Source organism: Pelodiscus sinensis, chromosome 10 (genome assembly GCF_052426305.1).
Source record: "Pelodiscus sinensis isolate ZL-2025 chromosome 10, ASM5242630v1, whole genome shotgun sequence".
NCBI classification, from domain to species: domain Eukaryota; kingdom Metazoa; phylum Chordata; order Testudines; family Trionychidae; genus Pelodiscus; species Pelodiscus sinensis.
In genome coordinates this window covers 53,168,249-53,187,222 of record NC_143061.1, presented here as the reverse complement: position 1 = coordinate 53,187,222, position 18,974 = coordinate 53,168,249, and the positions used below count along the sequence as shown (strand labels likewise).

General features: G+C 60.4%; 1 protein-coding gene across 2 annotated transcripts in view; it reads left to right on the top strand.

Annotated features, from left to right (window-relative positions):
* Positions 1-18,748, top strand: part of DGKG (diacylglycerol kinase gamma) — a 139,337-nt gene extending 120,589 nt beyond the window's left edge. For both annotated transcript variants that reach the window (XM_075937332.2, XM_089780900.1), the window contains exons 23-26: positions 4,993-5,194; positions 8,284-8,404; positions 9,187-9,247; positions 12,459-18,748. In XM_075937332.2, coding sequence (XP_075793447.2) covers positions 4,993-5,194; positions 8,284-8,404; positions 9,187-9,247; positions 12,459-12,557 — 483 coding nt within the window. In that variant the 3' untranslated portion in view covers positions 12,558-18,748. The remainder of the gene's footprint in view (positions 1-4,992; positions 5,195-8,283; positions 8,405-9,186; positions 9,248-12,458) is intronic.
* The last annotated feature ends 226 nt before the right edge of the window (positions 18,749-18,974 follow it).

Genomic DNA, 18,974 nt, shown 5'->3' with positions numbered 1-18,974 from the left:
TCTGCAGTGTGCTGGCAGTGTGTCTGTCTGCAGTGCAATGGCAGTTTCTACCAGAGTCATCCAAACGATGCGCCCCGCCCCCGGCATGGACACGGGACCCCCCGCACCAGTGCGCTTTTTCTGGGGTAGTTTATTCCCTTAGGGCGCCTGCCTGCATCCTTAGCAGCCAGCTGCCTTGTAAATCTGGCCTGACGCGGCTACTTGCATGCACGTGGGCGTGAGTTAGCAGCGAGGGGCTGCACTCCCCCGGGGTGTTCACACCTCCCAACGGGGCAGCTCTGTCCAGTCTCAGCACATCGGGGCCTTCCAGCGTTCTCGGCCCAGGCCCAGGCCTGTGGCTTGCCCCTCCCCTGCACTGCTCAAGGAGGAGGGGAGGACCAGCTCCCCTCGCTCCACGGGGGATGAGCTCTGTGAACTCCATGGAATGACACCGCGTTCCGTCACCTTCGTGACCCTGACCCTATTGCATCGGCGGGTCTTGGGCGCTTCCTCTCTTCACCGGCCCAGTCCTGCCGGATGGAAGCGCAACGTCTGGACATGCCCAGAAGCTACCCTGTTAAAGACCCACGGAGAAAGGCCAGTGAGCTGAGCGGCATCAAACCAGGCACCCACCGTGCACCTCGAGATGCGGGAGGATCTTTCGACGGATTATTTTTTTCAAAAATGCACCGAAGAATGAGGAACTGAAACAAACCACCCAAGATTTTCAGCTTGGCTTAAAATGTGTAACCCCTCCTCCCCTTTTTCTGGCTCTTCACAAGCAAGGGTGAGCTAAAATGACTTCCAAGCATCATTGTGTGTGTGTGTGTGTGTGTGTGTGTGCAAGTGTGAGCTAAAATGACTTCCAAGCATCATTGTGTGTGTGTGTGTGTGTGTGTGTGCAAGTGTGAGCTAAAATGACTTCCAAGCATCATTGTGTGTGTGTGTGTGTGTGTGCAAGTGTGAGCTAAAATGACTTCCAAGCATCATTGAGTGTGTGTGTGTGTGTGTGTGTGTGTGCGTGTGTGTAACCCCTTCTCCTCCATTTCTGGCTCTTCACAAGCAAAGGTGAGCTAAAAATGACTTCCAAGCATTTTGTGTGTGTGTGTGCTAAAAATGACTTCCAAGCATTGTGTGTGTGTGCTAAACATGACTTCCAAGCATTGTGTGTGTGTGTGTGTGTGTGTGTGTGTGTGTGTGTGTGTGTGTGTGTGTGTGTGTGTGTGTAACCCCACCTCCTCCATTTGTGGCTTTTCACAAGCAAGGATGAGCTAAACATGACTTCCAAGCATTGTGTGTGTGTGTGTGTGTGTGTGTGTGTGTGTGTGTATTGGTATATTCATTTGCAGGCAGAATCACACATATTCTCATGCAGTGATATTTACAATTCCCTAATTTTTGGAGCATGACTATTTAAAATGTCCTCACTTGAGCGTGAATTGTTTTACAACTTCCTTCCCACTCCTGGATTTCTGTAATTCTGTAAAGGAGGCCGTGGAGTCCCCACCACTGGAGAGCGTTAAGAACAGGTGAGACAAACAGTTGTCAGGGTTGGTCTTGGTTTTTCTGGTTCTGCCTCAGCATGGACAGCTGGACTAGGGGACCTCTTGAAGTCTCTTCCCGCCCAACGTTTATACGATTCTGTGAAAAAGAAGACTAAGGCCTTTGCTCAGCAAGAAAAAGAGTCAAAATTCTAGCAACGAGGACTCGGAAGAGTTCTTTGTTACCCGACACACCGTCTTCTTTGACAAACCTGGAGGATAGAAATTCTCCAGCATCATCAAAATCCAAGAGGAAACAAAAAATTCTGATCCTTGCTCAGCTATAACTTAGCAGGCAAAAGAACAGATGCTTTGCAGCCTAGAAAATACATTTGGAATACAAAAAAAAAAAAGGATATGTTCCCCTGCATACACGAATGGCGTTTTTTGCAATATCAAGGAAGGAATTTGCTCTCTGCCTCCTTGGAGAACCACCCTTAATTTTGCCAGTTATCGGTTATCAGCCTTCCCAATCAGACGATAATGCCAGTCCAAGTACTGTGTGCTTATAAAATACTCTCCATGCTTGAGTGCTGGCAGAGGAATTAAAGTTGTTTATACAATTAAAGTTCCCAGCTCTGTTTACTTGTCCTCTCCTCTAGTCCTTTCAAAAGCCACACACACCTTTTAATGGCATTTTCAGTCTGCAATTTTTCTGTATAACGCTGAGAAGCCTTGATAAAGACCCCAAATAGTGAATCCTTTGACCATTTCTTCTTTCCCATCTTTCCTATTATTTTCTGCCAAAGTCAACGCCGTTTTCCAAAGCGCATTTAGAAGGAACCATCATCACAGGAATAAGGCTTGGACAAGCCAAAATATCTGATTCTCTAAAGTCACGTCAAGTAATAAGAGAAGAGGCCACAAGCAAAGGCGGCTGAGCGGTGGGAGTTTTCTGAGCGGATGTAGATAAAACATGGTGAACTCTGAGTGGTGATTTTTGTCCATTTAGTGACATCAGTTCTACTTGAAATTACTTGAAAAAAAAAAAGCTAAGCTGACTTCTCTGCGGTTTTTAAATGCTCATTTAAAACATATCATAAAAAATCTTGTAGCCAAAAGAGAGAACCAGGCGGTCAAAGATTATGTGAGCGCTGGAATGCTGTTAGGTCATGTCTACACTGCGGAGCTATTTCAGGATACCGGAAGTATCCTGAAATAGCTATGCTGCATCTATTGAAGCAGCCTGTTATTCTGAAATAGAGTTTGAAATAACGGGGGGAGAGGGGGGCTTAGCCTGATGTTCCGGTCACCCTCATTCCACGAGGCGCGAGGGGCATTTCGGAATAGCGAGTTATTTCAAAATTTGGCACGGCGTAGACTGCGCCAAGTGACAAAATCGGCTATTTCAAAAGAGCATCGAAATAAATGCTACAATTTGCGTCGCTTAGTTGGAGCGAAGGGTGCTGCGTAGACACACCCTTAGAGATTTCTGATGTACACCCTCCACTCCCCACGCCCCCAATACAATATTAGAAACAAATGCTCACGTACGAGCAGGAGAAAAGGAGTGAGAGGGAGGCCCCCGCAAATTCTAGGTACCTAAGTGCAGTTAGCTAGTTACCCCCGTCCTGGGAAAGCGTCCTGGGTACGACACCAGTGGGCCTGGGAGGTTGTTACTTGCGCTGGTAATTTAATTTGAGTGTGATGTAAAGTAACTTTTCTTGAACTATTTGAAGTTGATGACAATTCTCTGAATATACAAATGATTAAGCGTTTCTGTGACTGGTTATGACATAGTCTGCGTGTATTCAATGTGCACGTGGCCAATTTCAACCCTGCTGCCCACTGAGATGAAGGCAGCCGCTCACACGGCCCACTCACAAGCCTACTTGCCCTTCACTGACCCCATCGGCTGGTCTGTCTACAGCGCGATGGCCATGTGTCCGTCTGTTTGCAGGGCCACAGCAATGTGTCCGTCTATCTGCAGCACCACGGCAGCATGCCGGCCTGTCTGCAGTGCCACGGCAGTGTGTCTGCCTGTCTGCAGTGCCACGGCAGTGTGTTTGTCTGCAGTGCCACGGCAGTGTGTTTGTCTGTCTGCAGTGCCACGGTAGTGTGTCTGCCTGCAGTACAACAGCAGTGTGTCTCTCTGCAGTGCCACGATAGTGTGTCTGTCTGTCTGTCTGCAGTGTGTCTACAGTGTGTCTGTCTGCAGTGCCACTATAGTGTGTCTGCCTGTCTGCAGTGCCACAGCAGTGTGTCTACAGACTGTCTGTCTACAGTGCGATGGCAGTGAGTCTACAGTATGACTGTCTGCAGTGCGATGGCAGCGTGTCTGTCTATCTGCAGTGCCATGGTAGCATGTCTGTCTGCAATGCCACAGCAGTGTGTCTGTCTGTCTGCAATGCCACGGCTGTGTGTTTGTCTGCAGTGTGACGGCAGTGTGTCTACAGTATGTCTGTCTGCAGTGCCACGGTAGTGTGTCTGTCTGCAGTGCGAAGGCAGTGTGCCTGTCTGTCTGCAGTGCGATGGCAGTGTGTCTACAGTGTGTCTGTCTGTCTGCAGTGCGATGCAGTGTGTCTGTCTGTCTGCAGTGTGTCTACAGTGTGTCTGTCTGTCTGCAGTGCGACGCAGTGTGTCTACAGTGTGTCTGTCTGTCTGCAGTGCGACGGCAGTGTGTCTGTCTGTCTGTCTGCAGTGCGACGGCAGTGTGTCTACAGTGTGTCTGTCTGCAGTGCGACGGCAGTGTGTCTACAGTGTGTCTGTCTGTCTGCAGTGCGACAGCAGTGTGTCCGTCTGTCTGCAGTGCGACGGCAGTGTGTCTGTCTGCAGTGCGACGGCAGTGTGTCTACAGTGTGTCTGTCTGTCTGCAGAGTGACGGCAGTGTGTCTACAGTGTGTGTGTCTGTCTGTCTGCAGTGCGACGGCAGTGTGTCTACAGTGTGTCTGTCTGTCTGCAGAGTGACGGCAGTGTGTCTACAGTGTGTCTGTCTGTCTGCAGTGCGACGGCAGTGTGTCTACAGTGTGTCTGTCTGTCTGCAGTGCGACGGCAGTGTGTCTACAGTGTATCCGTCTGTCTGCAGCGCGACGGCAGTGTGTCTACAGTGTGTCCGTCTGTCTGCAGCGCGACGGCAGTGTGTCTACAGTGTGTCTGTCTGTCTGCAGTGCGACGGCAGTGTGTCTACAGTGTGTCTGTCTGTCTGCAGTGCGACGGCAGTGTGTCTACAGTGTGTCTGTCTGTCTGCAGCGCGACGGCAGTGTGTCTACAGTGTGTCTGTCTGTCTGCAGTGCGACGGCAGTGTGTCTACAGTGTGTCTGTCTGTCTGCAGTGCGACGGCAGTGTGTCTACAGTGTGTCTGTCTGTCTGCAGCGCGACGGCAGTGTGTCTACAGTGTGTCCGTCTGTCTGCAGCGCGACGGCAGTGTGTCTACAGTGTGTCTGTCTGCAGTGCGACGGCAGTGTGTCTACAGTGTGTCTGTCTGTCTGCAGTGCGACGGCAGTGTGTCTACAGTGTGTCTGTCTGTCTGCAGTGCGACGGCACGCTGCTGGACCTGAGCAGCACCTCGCTGGAGGGCATTGCCGTGCTCAACATCCCCAGCATGTACGGCGGCTCCAACCTCTGGGGCGAGACCAAGCGGCAGCGCAGCTACAACCGGATGAGCAAGAAAGTGCCCGAAAAGCTGCACTCCACGGTGGTCACCGACGCCAAGGAACTCAAGTTCTGCATCCAAGGTGAGCCGCGGGTGCGGGGAGGCAGGGAGTGAGATCTCTCCCCTCGCCCTGGGGGGGTGGGTAGAGTGCCCGGGTGTGGCGGAGGAGCGGGGAGGCCGGCCAGCCGGGGGCCTGCAGCCCAGCCCGCAGGGTGGGAGAAGCAGCCGGCTGGAGACGGGCTAGCAGTAGGCCGGCGGGTGGCGCGGGATTGTTGGACGCAGATCTCAGGGAGGTCGGCGTGAGGCTCGGGGCCGGTGTCCGTGGCAGGGCTCTGTCTGAGGTGAGGAGGCTGGTTGCACTGTGCTGGTGGGAGCTGCCAGTGACCCCCCCTCCCAGACACCACCTGGGTTATTTCTTCCTCTTGTCTGCGTGGTGGGGCGCATGCAGTGGGGGGTGGGCAGGACTGGCCGGGGTGGGCCCCGGGGACAGAGAGCGGTCGGCTGCTCAGCTCCCTTGGGGACGGCTTACCATGAGCTAGTGGGGAAGAGCCGGAATCGGGCCAGCATCCCGAGCCCTGAGCCCCGGCTGCTCCAAGCTGCGAGAACGCCTCCCGCCACGGTTCCGAGCCACAAGAGCGCCTCCCGCCGCGGCTCTGAGCCACGAGAACGCCTCCCGCCGCGGCTCAGAGCCACGAGAACGCCTCCCGCCGCGGCTCTGAGCTGCGAGAACACCTCCCGCCGCGGCTCAGAGCCACGAGAACGCCTCCCGCCATGGCTCTGAGCCACGAGAACGCCTCCCGCCGCGGCTCAGAACCACGAGAACGCCTCCCGCCGCGGCTCAGAGCCACGAGAACGCCTCCCGCCATGGCTCTGAGCCACGAGAACGCCTCCCGCCGCGGCTCAGAGCCACGAGAACGCCTCCCGCCATGGCTCTGAGCCACGAGAACGCCTCCCGCCATGGCTCTGAGCCACGAGAACGCCTCCCGCCGCGGCTCAGAGCCACGAGAACGCCTCCCGCCATGGCTCTGAGCCACGAGAACGCCTCCCGCCGCGGCTCAGAGCCACGAGAACGCCTCCCGCCATGGCTCTGAGCCACAAGAACGCCTCCCGCCACGGCTCTGAGCCACGAGAACGCCTCCCGCCACGGCTCTGAGCCACGAGAACGCCTCCCGCCATGGCTCTGAGCCACGAGAACGCCTCCCGCCGCGGCTCTGAGCCACGAGAACGCCTCCCGCCGCGGCTCAGAGCCACGAGAACGCCTCCCGCCGCGGCTCAGAGCCACGAGAACGCCTCCCGCCACGGCTCTGAGCCACGAGAACGCCTCCCGCCACGGCTCTGAGCCACGAGAACGCCTCCCGCCACGGCTCTGAGCCACGAGAACGCCTCCCGCCATGGCTCTGAGCCACGAGAACGCCTCCCGCCACGGCTCTGAGCCACGAGAACGCCTCCCGCCACGGCTCTGAGCCACGAGAACGCCTCCCGCCACGGCTCTGAGCCACGAGAATGCCTCCCGCCGCGGCTCCGAGCTGCAAGAACGCCTCCCGCCGTGGCTCCGAGCTGCAAGAACGCCTCCCACCATGGCTCCGAGCCGTGCTTGGGGCCTTCCGAGAGCGGCATGGGCTGGTGTGCGAGCCTCCTTCCCCAGCTGCACACACAGCACCCCTGCAGGCTGAGGTCGAGGGGCCCTCTCCTCCGACCTTTTCTGTTCTCTGCCTCCCTCTTCCTTCTCTTTGCACCTTCCTCGTTCTCGGGGCCTGTCCCTCTGCCACCAGCCCCGCTGAACCAGCCTTCTCCAAGCCTCGTGGGCGGCTGCTTTGTGGGCCTCTGCCTTTGAAGTCCTCCCGGAAGGTCCCTCGGGTCTCAGTGCCTGCAAGGCAATCCCGACAGGCCGACGCGGCTCTGTCTTTGCCCAGAGGCCGAGTGGGCCCCGCAAGGCAGCAGGGACCAGGGACGCCAGGCACAAGCAGAAGCACCTTCAGACAGGCACTCGGGCCCTGTCCGGGACTGCTCCAAGCAGTGCTCTTGGGAGCCGGGCCGCAAGCCCGAGGGCTCTAGCTCCAGCCTGCAGAGCCAGGGGGCAGCTAGTTGCCCCATTGCCGTGGCCCGTTCTCTGCGATATGCTGTGTGGGAACTGGCCCAGCCCGGGGCAGGCCGAGCCCCCGCACACTGCCGGGGGACCTTTCTGAACGCCTGACGTGCAGATGGCTCCATGTAAGAACGTCAGAACAGCCAGGCTGGGTCAGCCCAAAGGCCCATCCAGCCCCGTGTCCTGTCTGCCCTCAGTGGCCAACGCCAGGTGCCCCAGAGGGATGGAACAGAACAGAGAACCAACCAGTGATCCCTCCCCTGTCGCCCCTTCCCAGCCTCTGACAAACAGAGACTAGGGACACATCTCTGCCCAGCCTGGCTAAGAGCGATCGAGGGACCTAACCTCCAGGAATCTATCTAGCTCTTTTTTGAACCCCGTTGAAATCCTGGCCTTCACAACATCCTCCGGCAAGGAGTTCCACAGGTTTACCATGCACTGTGTGAAGGAAAACTTCCTTTTAAAGCTGAGACACCTGGCCAGGAATCTCTCATGGGAGCAGAACCTCTCTGAACACCCCACGGGCCTGTCTGCAGCTGCTCCATTTGCCTGTGGTCTAGGATCTCTGGGGGCAAGGCCAGATTCCTGTCGTTCCCCGGGGACTCCTGCCCATTCCCGGGGGCTCTCCCCATTCTAGCAACGTGCGTTCGGTGCGCTGTCGCGGGGCCCTGGGCTTGGTTTGTGACCACAGGGCACATCCCAACGCCGGGGGTTGGCGAGGCGTGGGTGGCCAGTCAGGGGTTCACGGCTCTTACCCCTCAGTGCCCAGGCTGAATCCATCTGTTCAGCAAACGCCCCCTCGCCTTGCCTTTAGGCGAGGTATTGGCGCCCCGGCCCTGACCACTAGGCAGCATGGCTGCCGTGTTTCCAGCGGCTGCCGAGTTCTGCTCCTCAGGGGGCTGCCTCACGGGGATGACGAGCGCGGTCGCTGTGGAAATGTCGGTCCCCGAGGCCTGGCTCCTGTCCGCAAGCAGGAGTAGGAAGGAGCAGGGGTAATTCGCGCTAGCCCCGCGGCCGGGGGAGGGCTGTGTGGGGACATGGGCCCGTCCGGCCCCTCCATGCCGCGTTTGTCTCTCTCCTCCCAGACCTCAGCGACCAGCTCCTGGAAGTGGTGGGGCTGGAGGGGGCGATGGAGATGGGGCAGATCTACACCGGCCTGAAGAGTGCTGGGAAGAGACTGGCCCAGTGCTCCTCCGTCACCATCAGGTACCGTCCCGCCCGCGCCCACTGGGAGTCAGTCCCGCCCCGCCTGCCTTGCGTGGGTGGCAAGGTCACGCTGGCCAGCGTGGCCCTCCTCCCATGGGCGCTGCCCCGCGCCAGGCCCCCGCTCCCTGCCCTCCCTCTGGCCTGAGCGGGGCATGGGTGTGGGCAGCCCCGTGCACGGCTGGGCCCTCCCCCGAGTGGCGCTCCCAGGCCGTGGGCGTCGGACTCGCCTCTGCTGCTGTTTGCTCCGGAGCCTGCGGGCCGCCGAGTCTCAGGCCGCTCCCTTGTTTCACCTGGCGGGTGGGCTACCGAGGGGCAGGCACCTCCCCAGAGGAGTCCACTAGCGCCCGGCGGTGTCCCCAGCCCTGGGCCCCGCCTCGTGTGCAGGGAGCCTTCGGGGGCACGTGGGTGGGCTAGCTCCCTGGATCGCCTGGCTGGGGCCGAGGGTGACACCACAGCCGGGGCCGGGAGCCGAGCTGGGAGCCGGTGGCCGAGGCCAGGGCCAGCCCTGAGGCTGGGGGCGAGGCCAGAGCGCTTCGTCGCAGGAGCGTGGCGGGCTGGGGCGTGCCCTGCCTCGCTCTGCCCCGGCCGGGTTTGCTGCCTGGATGGTCTGGGAGCCCCGCGCTAGACGGGGGGTCGGACGGGAGGATCTCTGGGGTCCCTCTGGCCTCGGACTCTTGCAGCAGCCTCCTGCGTCCATCCCACATCCCCGGGTGCTCCCGTCCGTGTCCGTCCCCCCAGCCCTCCCAGGCCTCACCCTGCACCCTGTGTGTTTGCGGTTCCAGGACAGCGAAGCTGCTCCCCATGCAGGTGGACGGAGAGCCCTGGATGCAGCCTCCCTGCACAGTGAGTCGGCAGCGGGCACCGGGGGGGAAGCCGGGGACCCCCAGCAAGAGCAGCTGCTGGAGGCGGGGGCCTGCCTCAGTGACGGGATAAGCAATGCAGAGAAACCCCCCAAGATTTCCCTACGTACACTACTGGACGGCAGCTGTCCCTTGTCCCCCCCCACTGGGGCGGGAGGGGACCTCATCACCCCACAGCCCCCCCAAGTCACTGTCTCCTGGCCGCTCTCCCCCTCCAGAGAGGCCCAGAAGCCCAAGCAATGTGCCCCCGGCCCTGCCGCCTCAGAAAGAGGCTCAAAAGCCCGAGTCCCACGTGCAGAGAGGGGAAGGGGGCTGGGGCCTGGTTGGAGCTGTTACACCGTGTGACGGGCTGCACCGGGCCCTAGGCGGCCTCCGCTGTCCTGCCACCCAGCGCCCCAGCAAAAGGAGCAGCGAAGGCGGGTCCTCCAGCCCGGCCTAGAAGGGCTGCTCAGAAGCAGCCAATCGGAGTGCAGGGGCTCAGATAAAAGGAGGGGCAGGGCGTAGGCTGCTCTGTTGCTGGTGTCCGGCTCCGGCAGGGAGTGCAGCGCCTGGAGTGCTGGGGCAGGGGAGGCTGACGGGGTCCCCGGTTCGAAGCCACACGCTGGCGGTTACAATAGCAGCAGCACCCGCTGAAGGAGGCAGCACGTGGCTGGCACCCGGCGCAGCAGGCCGGGTCCCCGGCCCCACGAGAAGTGGCCTAAGCCCCAGGAGGGGTGAGACTCGGCGCCAGAAGCCCAAAACGTGCCCAGGCCTAGCGACGGGGCCGCAGACCAGCCCGGGGGGACTGGGTTACCCGCAAGGGCCCTTGGACGGCATGTGACACGGGCAGGGCCCAGCCCACGGGGGGCCCCACGCACAGTGCGTGGCCCTGGCGCCGGGCTCGGAAAGGCCGAGGCTAACGAACAAATGGGGGCCCAGTGGGGGGGCTCTTTTTGGCTCCCTGCTGTTGGGGAGCGCAGTGAGCAGACGTGCCCCGAGTGTCTCCCTGCTGGGTTGCCGCCCTGTGCCTGCCTCGGCCCTCCGAAGAGCCTGCCAAGACCCCCTTTCTGATGGAGACGCGTTGGCAGCAGGGCCGGGGGGCTGGCCCCGAGCGCATGGGGCCGCCGGGGCGCCTCTCCGGGGCGGGAACAGGCGCCGCCAAAGCCTCTGGGGTTGTCCTGGGCTGCCGGCGCGGCACTGAGTGGGGAGGCCGGGCCTGGGAAGCTGGGGGGCTCTTAGAAACCCGCACAAAACTCCAGCCTCTTGGCATTGGGGCTCCTTTTCCATGGGGGGATTTTCAGGCCCACGACCGGCCCCACCTCAGTAACTTCAAGGCCTCCAGAGGCAGGGCACGGAGCGGGGGGGGGCACTGACCGAGTGCCCCCCGAGCTCAGCTGGCAGAGATCCTGGGGCTCCCAGCTGCCTGCGGCGGCTTGTCCCAGGACGCTGGCCCCTGCCCGTGCCAGGCCGGGAGGCGACCCCCCGGTGAACACAAGCGAAGCACGAGGATGGCACCAGTCCTCCCCCCATCCCTGGCGTGAGAACGCCTGGAAAGTGCTTGGGAGCTTCCGGGTGGGTGGCACCGGAGCCCTGGCAACCTGCTATTTCTGTCCCTGCAGCACGCTCGGCTCGCGGCAGGGCCTGCACGGCCGGGTGCAGCACCCGCCGGGGACGGGAGCTCCGGGAGAGTGAGCGTCCCGGCCCAGGACCCCCATCAGACCAGCCCCTTTGCTCCATGGCATTGAGGCCGGCTGGCGGCTCCCAGGGACACGGCCCCGGCCCGGCTCTGCTGTGTGCCTGGGCAAAGCTAGGACGCCCTTAATCCGGCAAGTCCCTGCTGCGGGGGGAGATGTCCCAAAGCAGACGGAGGAGTCGAATTCCCCCCGACTGTCAACGGGATCTCAGACCTGCCACGGCACTGCAGTGCCTCACTCCCCTTGGGGCCGGTGATCAAAATAACATGGGGATCCGGGCCGTGATGCTTGAGAATGGCACTTGGGCTCCCAAATCTCTTGGGCGCTGTTCAGAAGGCCCTCCCCTCCCCCCGTGAAGCTATTCCACCCTCGTGTCTTGCATGCTGTTGCCTGGGTCCTGCCGTGGAAATGCCGCCGGATGGTAAAATCCTGTGAGCCGTTCACCCCGCCGGGCAGCCCCTCCCGGGGGAGACAGTGTATTTTCCAGGCGGGTCTGGCGTGTGTGGGCCCCGTGGCAGCAGCTCCACGGCAGCTTCCCTCAGAAGCCTGTCAGAACCCCTGGGCTCCCCCTTCGAGCGCCACGTGACGGGGGGGTGACGGCCACGGACAGGCCTTTACTTTCGCAGGTGCCTGGGTTTGGTCGCTTACGCTGCTGCGCCCTAGAGACGCCTGGCTGCAGCTGGCGTGCGAGGAGCCCCCCACGGCACCCCCCTCCGTGGCCCTGGAAACCCGGCGCTTGGCGGAGGAGCAAAGTGCGGCCTGTTCTCGAGAGGAGCCGGGAGCGTGGGGGCCAAGCGGGGCGCTGCTGTGTGGGGCACAGGCCCCCAGGGCTCTGGCTTCGCGCGTGGCGTGGCCCATTCGGGGAAGGGTCCGGGGGACCTATCCTACAATCATCACTGCCTTCCCAAAGTGCAGGGCCGGTGGCCATGGCGAGGGTTGCCAGGTGTCCAGTATCCACCCAGACAGTCCGGTATTTTTGCCTCCTGTCCGGTAAAAAAAACTCAGAGAATATCGGACACCGGAGCTGTCTGGTGTTTTCTGAATTTTTCCCCGGCCAGGAGCTGAAAACGCCGGGCACCCGGCAACCCTACAAACACTCAGCGCCCGGTCTCCTCCCTCCCCCTCCGAGCCCCCTCTGGCCCCCAACACCTCCAGCCCCCTGAGCCCAGCCCCCATGCTTACCTGGTTCCCCAAGGTTGCTGGCACAAAATGGCTGCCACCAAAAGACCTAGGGGAAGCAATGCTGTTTTAATGCTATTTTATTTTAATTTTTTGGCTTAATAAGTCCCTTTTTTTTTTTTCTCAACAACTTTGGTCTCCCCCCCCCCCTTTTTTTTCCCTCCTTCAACAGAATTTTTTCCCGGTGTTTTTTTGGGGGGGAGGGGGGTGTTCGGTATTTTTGTTTCAACCATCTGGCAACCCCAGTCATGGCTGGCAGCCGTTGCTGAGGAGACGAGGCCAGGCAGAGTGACCTCTCCGAGGGGCCTTACTGATCGAGCTGTTTGCTGTCTCGACTTTCAGATCAAAATTACCCACAAGAGCCAAGTGCCGATGCTGCTGGGCCCTCCCCAGAAGAGCAGCTTCTTCTTCCTGAGGAGAAGAAACCGAACTCGGGACTAAGCGCGCAGAGAAGCCAGGTCCGGAGGCGGCAACGCCGCCGGCCGCTGCGGCAAGGGAAGCGCGTGGAGAAGGACCCTTCCTCTCTTCGGAGTTCCTGACTTCCGGCGCCGCTTTGGGAACAGCAACGCCGGGGCCCTGGCGTGAAGTGGGGAGGAGCAGCCGGCGGGGCGCCGAGGGGTTGGACACGCACACGGGCACACGCACACCTTCCGGGCAGCCTTGACAACCAGGAGACATTTCCCAGAGGACAAGCCGCAATGCCGGGGGGAGGGCTATCTCCCTGGAGGCGCCTGAGACTCCCTTGCGAAGACGGGCTAGGCTCTGGAAAGAGAGCCGCCCGCGAGGCCTGGTGGGGCTGGGGTACCGTACCTGGCCCACGCTGCAGCCGAGAGTTGGTTTCTTTCTTTTTATTTAAACCACTAACTCTCTGCCCGTCCCCCAAAGTTGCCGGTGCAACGGCAACCGGGCAAGACACCGAGTGTCACTTATTTATTGTTTAATGCTGTCTGAGGACACCGGCTGTGTCCCTGCACTGTGCCGGGGCTCACCAAATCCTCCGCGTTGTAAGGGGTATTTATTGTCCTAGCTTCGAGAACACTGAGGAGGGGGAGGGCAAGGGGGCCTTTTCTCACACTGCCCTACTTCCACCCTTTCAAATCCCGCCCCTCGCTTTTTTGGCTAATCAGAAGCGCGTTTGTCGTTCCGTGTCAAACCTGTGTGGGCGCGAGCGAGAGCTGGAGAGAGGGAGCCAGACGGGACGGGGGAGGCCGCTGACAGAGAGCCCGTCCTTGGAGGCCAGAACTGAACTCAGGGTAAACCAGAGGAGACCACCCTTGGAACGTGCCGCTGGTCAAACATAGGCCTTACCAGGCCGCTGGCCTCCAGCGGCTCCGCTTTCAGACCCCACCTGTCTGCTCCCGTGTGGGTATTTATTGAACAGAGTCTTGTCCTTTAAGAAGGAAGCGCTCGGCAGCAGTGAAACTTCCCTGGCACAGAGAGAGAGCCCCAGACTCCCCTGAAGGGCTCCTTAGCCCGCTGGCAAACGCCTGAGTTGAATTTCAGATGTGATATGGCAGCCTTCACTGGGGGGCAAAGGCGGGCGGGCAGAGACCTCAGGAGCCAGCAAGTCCAGCCCCCTACCCAAAGAAGGACCAACCCAACTCAATCAGCCCAGCCAGGGCTTGGTCAAGCTGGGACTTACACACCTCGGCTACGTCTAAATTGGCATGATTTTCCGGAAATGCTTTTAACGGAAAAGTTTTCCGTTAAAAGCATTTTGGGAAAAGAGTGTCTAGATTGGTATTTTCATGATCGGGGCTTTTTTGCACAAAACAAATCTGAGCTGTCTACACTGGCCCTTTTGCACAAAAGGGACTTTTGCCCGAACGGGAGCAGCATAGTATTTCCGCAAGAAGCACTGATTTCTTACAGTAGGAAGTCAGTGCTTTTGTGGAAATTCAAGCAGCCGGTGTTGACAGCTGGCAAGTTTTTCCGGAAAAGCGGCTGATTTTCCGGAAAAACTGGCCAGTCTAGACACAGCCCTCTAGGGGTGTGTCTAGACTACATGCCTCCGTCGATGGAGGCATGTAGATTAGCCAGATCGGAAGAGGGAAATGAAGCCGTGATTAAAATAATCGCGGCTTCATTTAAATTTAAATGGCTGCCCCGATCTGCCGATCAGCTGTTTGTCGGCAGAGCGGGGCAGTCTGGACGCGATGCGCCGACAAAGAAGCCTTTCTTGATCGACACAGGTAAGCCTGGTTTCACGCCTCGGCGTGAGGACTTGTGCTGTGCGGGGGCAGGCTTGTGAGCGGCCTTGGAAGGGGCGGTGGTCTGGGGATGCAATCCAAGTCAACCCTGAGCTCGCTCGGCAGAGAGGCATCGGTTTTCTACGGCACAGCCGTGCCGGGGGGGAGGGAAGAGCCGTCAGCGAGGGGAGCCCAGAGGGGGGTGGGGATAAGCTGGCGGCTCACTCCCGCGCTTTCCTGCCGTGGAGATCCACATTCAGGTCTCGTCCGCAGCCCTGTGGAATCTCCGCTCTGCATCTTCAACCCACCACCGGGGGGTCCCGCTCCTCAGCCAGCTGGGGGCTGTGCCCGGCACTTGCCTGTGCCCCGAGATGTGATCTTCAAAGGCTCCTCCAGGCTGTGGTTTGTTTAGATACCGGTAGGGTGAACCCCACACCACTGGTGATGGAACAGAGTAATACACATTCGCAGCCCCTCTCCCCCCCCAATATTCCTACCATGCACATGCGGCTGGTTCTAGCTTCAGTACGGACCAGTCTGTTGGGTGCCTAAGTCGTACTGGTCTTCTAACGACGTCACCCAAACGCAGAACGCCTCGGTTGCCCAGTGGTCGGCTGGGCATGCTGGCTTTGTCGTCTTCTCATGACTCGCCCTCTCTGCGCTTTGCTCTTTGAGTTCTTCTTTCAGCTTCTGCTGGGCTCGCCACGGTTGGTCTTGATGGTGGTTGATCTGGATGCTGAATTTTCCCTGGACGGCTGCGCGTGTCCGTCCCGTGTCATCGTCCAGTTTGACACGAATGCGGTCCCCACAATCTAGGCCCACGGGTTTCCTGAGCGACACCCTGAGCAACTCCTATGCTCTTTGAAACTTTTGTTTAATCTGATCTGGCCGCTCCATGGACGTCTGACCGCTTGGGAGGCAGAGCGACAGTTGGAAAAGAATCCGAGGTGTCTCCCTGTCAGGAGTTGTGCAGACCACGTCCCGGGGTGTTGATCTGTCACTCGGAAGAGCAAGGAATGGATCCTCCTCCCCCGGATGTTTACGGTTCTCTCAGCCTCTCTGTTCACCTGTGGGGACACATGAGCTGCTGGTACGATGATCAAAATCACGCTCCGCTCAGAATGACGTCAGTGGGGCTCCTTCCGAAAGCCTGGTAACATCCAACCATCTGAGTTCCTCCACCTCGCTCACCAAGCCTGCCCCTTCCCCTTGCAGGGCGGCCCTGCCGACCTCTCTTAGCACGGGGCTTGGCACGTCCCTCCGGTCTCCACCCGCTCAGGGCGCTGGCTGTAGCACAAAGCCCTCCAGCACCTGCGGGCCCAAGGGAGCCCCCTCACACCCGGAGGAGGATGTGGCTTTGCAGGGGGCTGAGCTGTGGGGAGGAGGCGAGCACCAAGCAAGCCCGTGGGCGCGACGTTGGGAAGCAGGACGGGAATCTGAAACGTCCATTCAGATTGGATGGGACCCGAGCAGGGGGCTGGACTCCAAACAGCAGCGCGTGGTCCCGGCCGTGGAGGGAGGCTGGGGGAGACTTCCTGTGGGTCAGCTGCTTAGGTCTGCTGCAGCGACGAGGGTTGCGAGCCCCGGAGCGGCTGGAGAAATGAGCCCGCAGTACCGAGCTGGTTGGAACTGCGGGCAAGGAATGCAACGAGCGAGCCTACAGAAATGTTCTGGAAATGCACGGGAAGTAGCGTCGTCAGCGCAATGAGCACAGCCTGCAGGAGGGCTGGGTTTGGCCCACGCGCCCCAGAGCAGTCTGGGCCGGGGACCAGCCTGCGGGGGGCCCCAGAGGCGGTGCCGATTAGGAATCAGAAACAAGTCCGTGGTTTGGGATGTAACCCAAGCGGAGTCGGAAACAGCTCTCCCGCTGTTTGACTTTTTATTCCCACCCTCCCCTCTCGAATCAGGGTGAAGAGTCAAAATCTTGAATCTATTTCTGAACTGGAGAATTGACAGCTCAGGCCTGACCTTTCTGCTGCTTCCTTTAACGAACCCTCTGGGGCGAGCTAGCGCAGCCTTCGCCCCCAACCCCCTTCACGCCGCAAACTGGACTGGTTCCTTCAGAAAGGGGAGAAACGTTTCCATTGGACAGCGTCAGAACTTCCCTCCTCCCCACCACGGTTTTTTCTGGGTCAGGAGACCCAACGAATTGGCGCCTGGCTCGTGAACTGTTCCAGGGACAACGAACCCGCATTTTTCAACGGAAAAACATTGTTGGCCAAAAATTCTCGGCCAACTTGAAATAGAATCGAGGCAAAGTCCATACATGGGCGCTTTTCCTGCCAGGGCAATGGTCCTTCGGGGAACAGCTCTGCCGTTGTAAAAGACCCCCGGCAAAGCCACCACTGGCCCGGGACTCTGAGACTAAACATCTACCCTACGGTTGTATTGCCAAGCTCAAGTCAGCTACCCTGGGCCCAGGTGATTATTTCAGTGTAGACGCTGGCCAAGCCGCAACACACTTGAACACACGCTTAACGTCAGGAGGTGAAGTCAATGGGAATTAGCTACACCTACAGCGGGTGACAGGATCTCAGAGGGTGCCAACCCGCTGCCGTCTACGCTGTGCTGTTCTCAGAACCAACTCACCAGCCAGGGCAGGGTGGGGCAGTGGGTCCGAGTGCAGGTGGGCCTCGTTTCTCTCCGAGAGGGAAGGGAGGAAGTTCGGCAGCTTGTCCACCGCACTGGGTGGCTGGTCGTGCGCCTCGTGCTGAGTCAGTTCGTCTGTCACGCAGCCTAGCGTTTGGGGAGAGCGTAGCACAGGAAATAGTCAAGAAGAGGCCGGAGACCGTGGCTGAGGTATCCAGGAAAGGCTGCACCCGAGAGTGCTGCTCCATCCCTTTTGGCCCCATGGCGTCGGCGCCGGGCGAGGCAGCGTGTCCGTCCGTGTCCCTTGGATTTGAACAGGGGTATGTGGGAGTCAGCAGCAGATGAAAGGACGTGAAACACGAGCAGTGCGTGTTCTCCACACCCGCTGCCGGGGGGAGACTTTGCCGGGCCGCTAGCTTGAAAGACGTGCTCCCGGAAGCGCTGGAGATGAGGACGCTCGCTCTGGAACTGGCCAGGCTGTTGGCAGAAGAGCCCTTCTCTGTTTGGCCCAGAGGGTGAAAATCTCCGTGGTCTTTGGGATTCACGCCAGCGGATTTGGCACCCGGGCCCGCGAAGGATGGGTGGACAGCGGAACTGGTCCGAAACGTGCCCGTGTGAAAATAGCCCCTTCTCATCCGACACGCCTCCTGCCCGGCCCCATTCCGAGTCCTGTCGGCTCACGCGCCTGGAAAAAAGGGGAGCACCCCATCCCCCCATTTTCCCAACCCTGCTCTGGGGGGGGGCGAGCTGGAAGAAACTCTATTTGCTCGTGCGGCGGCCATGCAGGTGCCAGCTGCCGAATTTGCTGGGTAGCGATGAACCGTCGCTCGCTCGCTCAGACCCCAGGCTGTGCCCGAGGGCCTGTGGCAGGAAGACCCAGCGACGTTCGGTCGTGAGCGGGAATCCCCCGCCCCCCGCGCCAGGGCCTCTCTCCCTTGGCGCCTGGGCTTCTCCGCTGGGCGTGTGGCGCCGCGAGGGCGAACTCACAGCCGGGACAAGCAGCTGCAGTGTCAGTGCTGGAAATGGAGGCTCCTCCGCTGAGCCCGGTGGGGCAGCTGGGAGGGAAGTTTGGGGGGGGGAGCGGCGGGGGCCCACGTTCGCTGTGTCCGTAAGCAGGCCTGAGAGAGTGCCCGGCCCAGAAACAGAGCCGGACCGAGCCCTGCTCCCACGTGGCCCTTGCCTCTCAGCCCGTCCTGAGAGCCAGACGTCTGCATCCGCCGGGAAGCTCCTGGGGCTTTGCATGCCCTGGCCAGCTCCCCAGAGCCAAGTGGGGCAGAGTACAGCACTGTGCACCCCCCAACAGCCTCTCTGCAGGCAGCCCCCGGCTCTTCTCCTCTCGCTAGCTCCCCACTGCCCACGAGGCTCTGCTTCCCTGCCCACTGCTCGCCCCTCTGCGTCCTGCCTCCTCTCCCATCCAGTGGGGATGCCCAGATGGGAGGAAGACCCCCTGGGAAACAGAGGGGGGCTGGGAAATCGCCGGTTCTTGCCTTCTGTGTCCTGCCCGGGGAGGGCACGTTGCTGTGGGCCGGGCCCCCTGCCCCAACGCTGCGGCACGGCACGGCACGGCCATCCTCTGCAGGGCACTGCGCTGAGCGAGGCACCACGGGCACGTGTGGGGAACAGGCGTCGTGTCCTCCCGCTGCTGCCACGGGGCGGGCAAACCGAACGCACAGCCCCCCGGAGGTGCAGCGCGGCTCCCGCACAGCCCCGGTTCCCGGGCTGCCGTGCACCCCCTCGCCCTCCGCCCCCGGCCACGTGCGGCCCCCTGCATGGATCTGTGTGGATTTGTGGCGTCCCTCTGTCTACGTGTGGCCCGAGCCCTGTGGTTTTACAGCAAATAAAAGGCTAAGGGAGCGGCGGCTGGGCTGGGGTATGTCGGGTACGTTGCCACGTGGCCTCCGGACCGGCCGCCCCTTCGCACGCGCTGCAGGCCGCGGCGAGGCTGCTCAGAACAGCGCGTGGAACGGTGCCATGGAAGAGCGCGCAGCTAGAAGCGGTGGGTTGGCCCTTTAAGCCCCAAGCACAGGTGCTGGCTTTTATTTGTCCACCTCCTGCGCCCCTCTGAGGCCCCGCCCCCTTC